The 12602-nt window shown below is 41.3% G+C and overlaps 2 protein-coding genes across 4 annotated transcripts; one reads left to right on the top strand and one right to left on the bottom strand.

The window, feature by feature from the left end:
• The first annotated feature begins 1449 nt into the window (after nt 1–1449).
• On the top strand, nt 1450–6004 carry LOC125537892 (uncharacterized). Of its 2 annotated transcripts, XM_048701217.2 has the most exons (6): nt 1451–1780; nt 2544–2755; nt 3918–4199; nt 4839–4961; nt 5370–5520; nt 5725–6004. In XM_048701217.2, exons 1-6 carry the CDS (start codon nt 1594–1596, stop codon nt 5733–5735), a joined length of 966 nt encoding a protein of 321 aa, XP_048557174.1. In that variant the 5' UTR covers nt 1451–1593; the 3' UTR covers nt 5736–6004. The 2 variants fall into 2 exon arrangements, with proteins under 2 accessions (XP_087400222.1, XP_048557174.1); XM_087544096.1 differs by lacking the exon at nt 5725–6004 and having other exon boundaries at nt 1450–1780; nt 5370–5531.
• A 193-nt stretch (nt 6005–6197) lies between these two features.
• Nucleotides 6198–9845, bottom strand: LOC125537893 (phosphoribosylformylglycinamidine synthase). Of its 2 annotated transcripts, none has more exons than XM_048701218.2 (5): nt 9479–9845; nt 7843–7949; nt 6924–7037; nt 6661–6744; nt 6198–6562 (listed from the first exon to the last, which is right to left on the bottom strand). In XM_048701218.2, exons 1-5 carry the CDS (start codon nt 9834–9836, stop codon nt 6506–6508), a joined length of 720 nt encoding a protein of 239 aa, XP_048557175.2. In that variant the 5' UTR covers nt 9837–9845; the 3' UTR covers nt 6198–6505. The 2 variants fall into 2 exon arrangements, with proteins under 2 accessions (XP_048557175.2, XP_048557177.2); XM_048701220.2 differs by having other exon boundaries at nt 7843–7946.
• Between the last annotated feature and the right edge of the window lie 2757 nt (nt 9846–12602).

Genomic DNA, 12602 nt, shown 5'->3' with positions numbered 1-12602 from the left:
TTCCTCCCTTTACCATCCATGGCTCTGTTAATTTGTTTCTAGTTTTCTGACATTGATTTACGACATATGGTGCGAATTATTATGCGGACAATCATCGTACATAACTTGTTGATGTGCACATTGCAAGGAAATCGAAGAAGTTTCTTTGGGAAGATACACAACAAAGCAATGCGACATAGCCGGAACTTCTAACTAATGCTTTGCCTTTCTCCTTGTCAATTTTTTCCATATCCTATTTTGGATGCTTCTTACGGAATACAGCTACCATTTCAGATATGAACTATTCACCATTGGGACGAGAAATCCATAGCTTCTGCAGTTCTATCTGGCTAAGGCATTTTGAAAGGAATCAACAGTCTATCACCGAAGCGTTGTGCAATAGAAATAGTTCAGACTGCCACATGTAGTTTGTTACACAAATTAATTCAATTTCTTTTTTGCAAATGAGGCCATGTTGGTAGTTCTTATGGACAAATGTGTGTGTGGCAGCATCTATTTTAGATGACTTCGTGTTTCCAGCTTTTTGGAGTCACCAGGACATGCCTTTTGTGTCAGGATTCGTATTTTATGATGGCGCCTAGATTTCTTCCGTGACACAATGTATTTGTCACCTAGAATTTTTATCTGGCATAATGTATTTTACATTCCATTTATTTTTTGAGTTGTATTTTACATTCAAATTACTAGACCATGTATTGATGATATTATCATATACGCCGGCATTTTAACTTTACATCAAGTCCCAGTTTTATTCAAGTCAATTGCAAGCAACAGCGCTGAAGTAACTGATATTCTTGTTTCACGTCAGCATTCCTATACTTCGTAAAAAAAATGAGAGAAAACTTCATAATTTCTTAAGCCAGTGGTATACAAAAGGGTTAATAAGTCAAACGTGTTCCTACTTTATCTGGGCCTTAAATTGTTTTTAGGGAATTATCTGGGGCTTAAATTTTCTTTCATGGGTAGCCAGTTTCTACCGTGAGTAATTATCAACCTCTTAAAAATAACGTGAGTGGTTATCGGAGATGAATTAGTGGAATGTAATCTTCACTATTGAAGCTGATTTAATGGAACATAATCCTGATTATCGGAGCTCATTTACTAGAACTTACTTTTTTGTTTGCCTTATTTAGAGAACGTAATCTTCTTACGTCGGCATGCACTTTTCTTACACCGGTGGTTCTCAGAAAAGCATCATGGGTAGTGGGCTTGGACACGCATATTAGCATGGGAGGTGCGCTGGTAATCTTACCCTTGCATGCACACTTTTTACAACACATGCAAGTTTTCTTACGATGTTGAGGCCTAGGGATGGACTGGGGTGAGGAATAACAATTTCTCACCCAGAGTGACGAATAGCGTGACCCTATATATAAGGATAGATAAATATATTATAAAAAGGAAAAATCACAGGATCCATGGATGCGCCACTTGTTGCTAGGTTGACTCGGACGAAGCCACACCAACCACACACACACTTCTTCAACCTCTCGGCGCTCCAGTCCTTTCCGCCTCACTCCCCTCGCGCTTCCTCCTCCGCCTCGTCGACCCGGTCCCACTCGCGGCATCCTCCGCCGCCGCGCAGGCGCAGCGATGGCAGCCCGCGCCCCTTACTTCGCCCCCGAGGAAGGCGCGCGGGGCATCCGCCCAGGGGAGTCACCTGCCGCGGCGCTCCGCCGGATCCTGGCGACGCCAGGCGCCCACCAGGCGCCCTGCTGCTTCGACGCGCTCGGCGCCCGCCTCGTCGAGCGCGCGGGGTTCCCGATCTGCTTCATGGGCGGTGAGCGGTCGCTTTGCCCCCTCTCACGTTTCTCGCATGTTCTTTGTTCCTCCGGCTGTGTTCGTGCGCGGTTGTTGTAGTAAAACCCTTGTGAGGTTTAAGTTTTTGTTGGAACGATCGGCTGGAGAATAAAAGGTCCTTCGTCACCCCGGTAGTAGTAGATCTAACCAACCGTGCATTCAAAGTGTTCCAGTCAACTCACGGTTTGACATATCCTCTTGGGAAGATGAGAATCACCCTCTCCATTGCTGAAATTTTCTGCTCACTGGAAGGAGGGATAGTCCATATATCACCCTTGATTACCAGCTTAATAAAGATGTGAGTTAAAGTTTATCTGGACGTAACTTGCATTTTGCTAACAATAGTTAAGCTGGCAATTTCTTGTCATGACACATGACAAATATTGTGTGCAAATAATAAAAAATGGAACCAGAGCCGACTTGAAGAATAACTATGCAAGCACCCGCAAAAAGAAAAAATTATTCAAGAACCATTATAGCTCAGAAAGTTAAGATACAAATATTTTCCGAGTATTTGTTCTGGGTAAATGCTGCTTGTTTTGGTGTTTAACTAGGAATCTCTGTCCTTAAAGGTAGTTAATATCTATTATGCTGAATTGTTTGATGAAATAAACAACATGGAAATTAATAGATTGTAATGGCTTTTTGCATACTGAACTTCTCCAGGGTTCTGTGAAAGTAACTTTTGGTGTTTGCTGAAGGTACTTCATGCATTGGAGTTTTAATATATGTTCTCCATTCAGGTTTCTGTGTTTCTGCCGCACGACTTGGATTGCCAGATGTTGGATTAATCTCCTATGGAGAAATGGTTGATCAAGGGCGTCTAATCACTGAAGCAGTTTCAGTCCCCGTGATTGGTGATGGAGACAATGGTTACGGAAATTCTATGAACATCAAGAGAACTGTAAAAGGATATATTAATGCTGGGTTAGCTGGAATCATGCTTGAAGATCAGGTACTCATAGATTTCCATACATTTTCTCCTCCACTTGTCAAAGTCACTGCTCTTATTTTTCAGATAGATTCGGTAATTATTTTGAATGATTTGGTGAGTAACCTTATGAGTCTCATAATAGGCTGTAACTCCTTAATTTGAAACTGAAATAATTTCGATCTTATTTCTTTCTACTAAAAGTTGCTAGGCATAAGGCATTAAAAAAATCGTTGTTCCCCAGAACTGCAGCAATTTATCAGTTCCTTGTTTTTTTTAATGTGGTATTCAGTGTGTGTCTTTAGAGTGTACAAAACTAAATATAAATAATTGTTTATTTTACATCATATGAACGGGAGGTGTTCTTCTGGCTGATGGTAGTGAGTGATTAGGATTCAGACTCCCACTCCATGGTGTTCAATTATGGGAATGTATTTGTAGGATCCATCCTTAAAAAAATTGAACTGAGAACTTTAATCTCATTCACTGGACATGATTCTTACAATGCAAGTTTTTTTGGGCATATTTGGATAATGCAAGCTAAGATAGTTTCCACTCCAGTACTGTATATCATAATGCACATAATAGGCTGTAACTCCTTAATTTGAAACTGAAATAATTTTGATCTTATTTCTTTCTACTAAAAGTTGCTACGCATAAGGCATTAAAAAAATCATTGTTCCCCAGAACTGCAGCAATTTATCAGTTCATTGTTTTTTTTATGTGGTAGGATCCATCCTTAAAAATTGAACTGAGAACTTTAATCTCATTCATTGGACATGATTCTTACAATGCAAGTTTTTTTGGGCATATTTGGATAGTGCAGTGATAAATACTGTATATCATAATGCAGGGCAGAAGGGTAATAATCATGTCCAAATATGCCCAATGCCCAAAAAAACTGTATATCCTTAATGCAGGCCAGAAGGGTAATAAAGTAATGTTTTGGAGTAGCGCTGATTTCCTTTTGTAAGATATTTGCAGCCATTGGAATTCCAAATGAATCATTCGATCCAGTGATAAATACTTCTCTTTATATCTTTGTGTGTTTAAGCAGACATTGATTTAATTTTATTTCAAAGTTTCCTTAATTTCTATATCGAAAAAGATGAACAGAAGACTTGTGTAATTGATCTTCCGCCTTCTAAAATTTTCATTAATTGATACAATACATAACATATTGAAGGTGGCACCAAAAGCATGTGGACACACTGAAGGAAGGAAAGTCATCTCGAGGGAGGAAGCGGTCATGCACATAAAAGCTGCTATAGACGCTAGGAAGGAGAGTGCCTCTGACATTGTTATTGTGGCGAGGACAGATTCCCGTCAAGCTGTTTCTCTTGATGAAGCATTATGGAGAGTTCAGGCCTTTGCTGATGCTGGAGCAGATGTTCTATTTATTGATGCCCTTGCTTCAATAGAAGAGATGAAGGCATTCTGTGCGGTTGCACCTGGAGTACCAAAGATGGTAAGATGGCCCACCTGTGTTTGTTCGTCATACTCAAGTTAGTCATTCAAAGGATAACATTTTGATTTATATAGTTTTGCTTCGGTATCCCCCCCCCCCCCCCCCCCCCCCTCTTAAAAGTTTGCATGAATCTTAAAGTTACTTTAAAAGGCTATCGCCATATTAGCCTACAGGTCGAACGTATTGAGTAGATTTTGGATACAAAAAACTATTATCCTTTTTTATTGAAGGGGTACCTTCTAATCTCCACCTTCAATCTGCATCAAAATCCTTAAATTTTTCTAGGGCGGTGTACGAAAGCAAAGTTCTTATTTACTCTATATGCTTGGTGCTAACCTTATAATCCATTCTGGTATGCCAATGAATTTGATTAGGATACCCAAACAAGAAATGACTTGTTTTAGTATTTTCCTGTATTTACCAAGTATGCAAATGTTTACAAACTAGAGGAGATAGGAGGGATGTGTCATCTGTGGCTCTAACTACATTTATGCTTGTGATTACTTCTCTTGCTAATATTTCTGTACGAATGATGTCTGCTTCTGAACGTCTGTTTTCAATTCGCCTGTGAATTCATTTTTTCCCCTCTAGTACTTAGACGAGGACATCAGATATTATACCCTGTGCTTTGTTCTGCAGGCAAACATGTTAGAAGGTGGTGGTAAAACTCCCATATTGACCCCTGCTGAACTCAAGGAGATTGGTTTTAGCCTTGTAGTCTATCCGTTGTCCCTAATTGGGGTGGCAATGCGTGCAATGGAGGTTTGTTCTTTACATATGAAGCATGTTCCATGATTTATATACAGCGTTCTCTTTTCAGTTTCCGACGAATTTAAATACATGATGCCATGATGGTAACTTCCTCTAATATTGTCTTGAATTTTTTTCAATGTTTTTACAACTATTCTAGTTCTATCCAGTAACTTAAGAGATCTATCATGTTGTATACCGTGTTCCTAGAAATTTTGCATAGAACATAAGTGCAAGGACTTGTTTATTGAGAAGCCGCATGCAGATCATATACTGCACCGCAAAGGGGAAATCAAGAACGACCATGCATGTAGATATTCTACAACCATGTGAATGCCAGTAACTGCCATAGGTAGCTGTTCAATTTGGAGTGTGAAGTGCTACTTTTTTATTCAGAGCACATGAATATTTGATATGCAGGATGCTCTACTCGCCATAAAAGGTGGTGGCGTACCCCCACCTGCCAGCCTGCCATCTTTTCAGGAGATCAAGGATACTCTAGGGTTCAACCGCTATTACCAGGAAGATAAACAGTACACTGTCCCGCAAGCCGAGCCATCAATGCCAACTGGTGAGCCATGATGATTTCACCATTACTCTGTTCAATGTAGACATGACTTGGCAAGCCCTGATGGTTTATTCCATCACCCTCTTCAATATAGACATGTTAACCCCCGAGTGGTGAATTCCAAAAAAAAAAGTGGTGAGCAGTGTATGGACATGGAAATACGTTATCCGTGATTTTTAATGACTATTTTTCGTCGGCATTTTACAGGTAACCCGTAGAAAGGAGCGACCCTGTTCAATTCTCAGGAGCTATATGGAAATGGGATCCAGGTGTCCACTGAGCGATCAGTATCCATTTGCTTTCGAGAATTTGAGATTTGTGCCTCCGGGCAATGAGGCAGAGCAATCGCGTTTATCCTGAGGCAGACGATTTTAGCAAGTTGTAAATGAGGCGGTGTGACGAAATGTTTGTAAACGATGCTGCTTTTGGTGTCAGCAAACCTGGATTCTTGGTGTCACTTTCAATAAAATAAACCAACTTTGAGGTAGTTGAGAAATGTTTCTCACCAGTGTTTGTACTTTGTAGTAAGTTGAAGTAAAATAGTAAGAATTGTCGGCATGACAGATTTCTTTGGCAGGACTCGAGATTTGCATTGGGAATTTGGAGCATTAAACTGAAATGTATACAGATTTCAGAGATGTTTCAAAAAATCACAAACTACAAGCATCTTTAAACATATGTAGTATGTAAACATGTTCGCTATAGTGTTATGAAAACCCTGCTGTTACATTGTAGCGCCTGTCTCAATAATGGAGCAATTTCCATTTGGGCCGAAGTAACACAAAAATGTCCTTCCTCTCATCAGTTCACAGAAAGTTCATAGATGCTCCAGCCTGCAGGGGGAATCTTTGTGTCGCATGGAACCAATGAACTGGAAGACCAACACAATATTTCCATTTGAGACAATACTTACAAGTACAGCAAAACGTATAACAGGACGCCGGTGTTACAAGATGGAAGGAACTAAACAGGAATGAGTAATTGCAGTTCATAAGAAGTATTTCATCCTGTTATCTCTTCTCATGGCGCGATATACAGCCTGGACCTGAACAACAATTGAAGTCTCATTAAACAAAACATCTGCAAATCGACATCTAGGTTGCAGACTAGAATACATTTGATCATAGGAAAACAGGGTGTTACCTGCTCACTTGAAGCCACGCGTATTGGCCCAATTTTTACAGAAACATATTTTCCCCTAGAAGATATTTTCTGACTTACTTGGCCCTGTACAAACCAAGTTGAGATCTATATTAAGAGTCACAAAAATATTAAGGAAAATATAGAAAACAAAATATTCGACGAAGTTAAGCAGTGAAATTAGACAGCCCCTAAATTATGCTAGTAAATAGTAATACATATTATTCCAACATAACAGAGCGTGTGAACCAGTTTAATACACCAACCTTTGGAATCGATTCTTGAAGAACCGATTCAACAGCATCAACCATAGAATGGACAAAATCTTCACCTCCAGTACCAATTGCTGTAAATCCTCTGTCTGTGGGATATGTATTCACCTGTCAAGTAAAACGGTAGAGTACTAAGTGATGCCTGAAGTACGATCCAAGGTTTTGGGTCTCATATTGCTCCCTCCAATAATCTAGTTCAAAAACCGATAAACCAAAGCAATGCACTTGTGCATCTCTACATAATTAGCATCGACTTTTTCACAGGTCCGACTGGAGTTTGATAAGACCATGGACCCTAGTGAAATTCAGTCTAGGGTTTTTAAAGATATTCTCCATTTTTTCCCTTTCCCCATAAAGTATAATCTCGAGGTTACCTTCAGTTCTGTCCACTATTACGGGTTTGCCTCAAAAAAGAAAACTTATTACAGGTAATAAGGCTTTCAGCCGGCTAAGGATTGCCCACGTTGCGAGACTTAAGCCAACACCTTATGGCATGAGCCAACAAGATGATTCTTTCTCTGTTGAGACAAAAAGGACCTATGATTTCGCTTTTCTTCCATTAGAAAAGATCTTATAAAAAAACACTGAAAAAGGACAAAGGGGGAGACGCTCTTCAACTTTCTTTCTTCCTCCAACAGGTCAGTGAAGGAACTTTTTCCGGTCTCATGATGGAGCACTCATTATTATGAGCTGCTCATGTAGAAAATGCACGACTAGCATGGCTATGCTGACTGTAATACAGTAACAAGCCAATCTGGCTTGCCCAAATATACAATTTCATGATACCAAGAGCAAAACCTAGAAATCCTGCACTGAAGGATAACACTAAATAGGTGATGTTGTCAAGCTATTGTAAGTCATCCTGCACTGAAGGATAACACTAAATAGGTGGTGTTGGATATTAAGAGAATACCTTCTGATCCAGAACAAGCCATTCATCACTTGAATCATCTGTAACAGTGCCACCTATGACCATATTTGTTGTGAGTGCGACCCTTCCTTTAGACTTTGCCACCTCTGCTTAAAAGGGAAAGTTTTGTATGAATTAAAACAAGGTATAACGTTACTAACTCATAATCAAGACAAAACTGTGGGCTCACTGCAAATTACCCTTGAGAAGCAAACAGCAAGGGAAAAGATTGATCTCGGTGATGCTATTATGCAATGTAGCCACATACAGTGGCCTATTATGTAAACTGAAAATGTGACCATTCATAGACTTAATCAATAGAAGACTGTCATTTGAACTCATCAACTTGAATTTGGTGCTAGCCATGCCCTTGTATAATCTGGGAATGACAGTAAACCTCTATATTTTATTATTCTGTAGACTGTCAAAGTTTTCCTAGTGCCACTATTCCACTAATGAAGTTATCCTCCTTTTGTGTTCAATGAAATCATTTTCGTAACAATCATGAGGTACCACATGGATGACAAATAACAAACCATTGTACCGTATTGCAATATGTGCCTGATACGGCCCCAGTACTGTATCAGCGGACTGAAATTTCCAAACTAAGTAAGAATTTCATAATACCCTGCTGATACTCTTAATGATGCCCCGCTGATAGACCCTTGAAACTTCAAGGCCCCAAATCACTCAAATCGGAACACACAAACAACCCAATCCCCTAAAATAAATAATATGTCCTGCTCTTCTCTTTGCTTGACTCCACCAGGTGTCTCCTCATCCTCCATACTCAAGCATGGCCACACAGCCTCCTCCTGCCACCGACTCCTCCCTCCGTCCCTCCCGACACTAAGAGATTGTTCCACCTGCTACTGCCGCCACCTCCGCACTCAAGCCAAACCAATGGCAGCGCTCTTCCTCCTACCACACACCCTTCAACCAGGACGCCGATGAATATGACGGTGTCATGCCACTGCCGCCTCTCCTGGAATAAAGATTAAAGAGTACACCAACACTGTCCCTCCTACTGATCTGTTCTGTGGTGAGTGTGAAGTAAAACTTTGATTTGTTTTGTCCACCGTCCAGGCATAGGTCTCGTTCAGTCATACATTATATCTATTTTATCAACTGAAATACATACATACTTATGGTATTGACACATCCTTGTTTGTGGAAAATATCATACAACTTAAGGTTATCACTGTATCTGCATCGCATGGTGGGGTAACTTAGACTATCCACTGTATCAAGAATGCAATCAAAATTATCACAGCGAAAGCCAATAATTAATTTAATAAATAAAGAGATGTTCTAGAAGGGATGCTCGTATTCTCTCGTCGCAAGTGTAAATATTAAGTAAACCACTGAAAAACTAGGGCAGAGAATTGTTAGCATATCAAACCAAGTCACAAACATGAATCCATCCAATTTCATCAAAGAACAACACCCAATCGTCCTCTACTTCCATCAGCCCCTGGAATATAACAATCACAGAAACAACCCCCGGCATTCGAACTCCGATCTTGAACCCGTGAGCACCGAAACGACGACAACCACGAATTAACCAGGCAAAAGATAGAGGAACGACATGAGAAGAGGCATGGGGGGGGGGGGGGGGGGGGGGGGGGGGGGGTCTCACTTGAGATGGCCTCGAGCACGGCCTCCTGCGGCGGCTGTCCCTGCTCCCCGGGCCCGCCCCCACTGGAGCTGGAGCAGCAGCGGAAGTTGCGGCGGCGGCGGCGACAAGGAAACGGCGCCGCCGGGGCCGACGCGGCGGCGCGGAGGCTGAGGTGGTGGAGGGGGTCGGGGAGCAGCAGGGTGCGGAGCGCGAGGGCTCGGCACGCCATCGTCGCCTTCGATTCCTTCCTTAGTCCGGTCGCCGCGGCCGCGAGCAGCGAGAGAGATTCAGTGGATATTTTTCGCTTGGTTTGGGTTTGCGTCTGCAGCCGGAGTACTCCTATTTTCGTGGAAGGCCGATGAGCCGTTAAAACTTTCATTTCTTTTTTCTCTGCGGCTTTTCATTCCGTGTTATTTAGTTTTTTTAAGAAGTCATTTAGGTGTGCCAACTCAAAAAAAAGCAACTCTGGAGTAATCTGTTTTTTTTAGAGAGACTATGTTTGTTTCTTTCAATGGAACGGTTTTTTTTTTTTGAGATTTTTCAATGGAATGATAAAGATGGCCTCGGGACACACCTGAGGTACAGCCCACACGGGACTGGACCTCGCTGTAATGGAAGACTGGCCCAGTAAGGCCATTCTCTGCCACAAAACACGAACACCCAAGCGACGGGAACTGGGCCAGCCCACTTTGAGCCTTTTACACGAGCAAGCGACCTGGTTTCGAAATCTTCTGGAAGATTTTTGTGTGTGTTTTTATCTGTTATACCCCTAACTTCACAAATATAAGATGCTCTAACTTTTTTATGAATCAAATATATATATATAGACACATTTTGTGTGTTTATTCACTCGATTCAGTAGTATGTACTGTAGTTCCTATTAAAATATCCAAAACATTTTATATTTGTGAACAAAGGTAGTATTTTTTTTGACTGTGATATTTGGCACACGTGTATCATATAAGTACAACTGCTACACCTCTACTTCTTTTATTTTAAAATACCACACGATCCCCTGTCCTTTGACCTCGCCTCCTCCCAAATGACCCCGGAGGCTCGCCCGAGAAACCTGTTTCTCCCGCACATTTCGCGCGCCCATCCCCGAGAAAACTGTCACTTCTTCACGTCTACCACATGATTTCTCCTCAGGACAAAGTTACCATGATATTCGTATGCAAATTATCAGGCCTGTGTTGCGTAACTTACCATACTATTTACATAGAACGTATCAGGTACTATGCTTCAACAACTACACCCCTTCAAAGTAACCACTGTATTTTATACACAAGTTAGAAGGTTTTCGATGTGTAAAATACCATGGTAATTACACATAAGTTATCAGGGTATATGTACATCAACCTCTCCCTGGTCAAAGTTACCATAGGGGATTGTACATGAGTTACCGGGTCTACAGTTCGTATATTATCATGTTACTTGCGCCTAAAAACCTGGGTGTGTTTCGGTAGCATTTTTCATAGGTCAAAAATTACCATGATGTTTTTGCATAACTTATCACGCCTATAGCACGTGTGCCCTTCATGACACTAAATATTATGTCACTTTCTCATGGCACGCCATGTGTTGTGTTCATCCAAGAGGCCCACGCGTGAGGCGAGTGTATGTCTTTAACAACTTATTTTCCTTTGGTAAAAAAAATTACCTTCATGTTTATATTGCAAATTATCGGTTATGCGGTGCTTATATTATCATGTTATTTACACAAAAATTATTTGGGATGTTTTGAACAACTTTTTCCTAGGAGAACAAGTTATCATGGTGATTCTAGATAACTTATCAAGCTCGTAGTGCTTAAAATATCATATTATTTACATAAAATTTATCAGGGGTATGTTTCAGGAAATTCTCCCCCACGGGTCAGAAACTTATCATGGTGTTTAGTTATCGCAGTGCATATATTTTCATGCTATTTACACATAAAAATACCAGGGGAGGGAGGTATACTACCGTGCTATTTACACAGAAGATATCGGAGTATCTTTTCAAAAAAAATTCCTACAGTCAAAGTTACCATGGTGTTTCTACCTCAGTTATCAGATGTGCGCTGCGTATATTACCATCTATTTACACATAAATTATCGGGTATCTTTTCACATTTATCTTCCCCAATGGTTAAAGTTACCACGATGTTTGTATCTAAATTATCAGGTCTATAGCATGAATGTTATCGTGCTATTTACAGAAATTACCGGGGGGGCGGTTCAACAAATTTATTCCCAATGATCAAAGTTACCACGATGCTTGAAACAAAAAAAATCAGTGCTAACATATTAAAGGCAAAAACATGTCAAAAACAGTATCTTCCTTAGCTTGTTCAACAATCAGTGTCATAGGTGAGGTGATTAGTTTCCTTTGTTAATTACCTGCAGACCAGAGATCAAATCCTAGACCAAGCATTATTTTTGCTCGAAAGTTGGGAAGTCGCGTGGGGCCATAATTGACGATTACGAAAATTAGGAAGTCACGAGCGGGTGAGCGGGTGTGCCCGCGGGAAAGGAAGGAGATTGGAAGGCGTGCATGAAAGGAAAGAAATCGGGAGGGAGGTCGAGGAGGACGTGCGAGAAAGGAAGAAGATCGGGAGGCGTGTGGCAGTTTCGCAATCTGGCACATGGTTGCCATATACATATTTTGTTTTTTTACTATTTTTCTTTTTTTCTTTTTTAATTTTCCAATAAATGTTGGACGCCGATAACTGCCACACGTGTGGGCGTTAAGGAGTCTGCCCACACGTTCTGTGTGGTGCCTAAGAGGACCAGCCCACACGTCTGTGTGTGGGCAAAACAATTAGCGCCCACACGCCTCTTTTTTCCCTCCCGGTCCCTCTTACACGCGTGCGTGTGGGCAAAATAGATAACGCACACACGCCTGGTACGTCAGGCCTCGTACCTCGTGGTCCCGCACGCCCCACGTGGCACTTTACCGAGCGCCCCGCAGTTGCCATGGGTCGGACCCTCGTCCATGTTCGTTTAAGTGCAGTTGCCATGTCACTGAACTACGGTTGTCATGTCGGACAACTACAGTTGCCATGTTTGCTCAACTGCAGTTGCCATCTCAGGTTAAAGTTTCAGATTGTCATTTTTTGGACAACTACAGCTGTTGCCATGTGTGGTCTGGTCTACTGCAGTTG

Source organism: Triticum urartu, chromosome 2A (assembly GCF_056163025.1).
Source record: "Triticum urartu cultivar PI428250 chromosome 2A, HENAU_Tu73, whole genome shotgun sequence".
Taxonomy (NCBI): Eukaryota; Viridiplantae; Streptophyta; class Magnoliopsida; order Poales; family Poaceae; genus Triticum; species Triticum urartu.
This window is presented reverse-complemented; position numbering and strand designations above follow the sequence as displayed.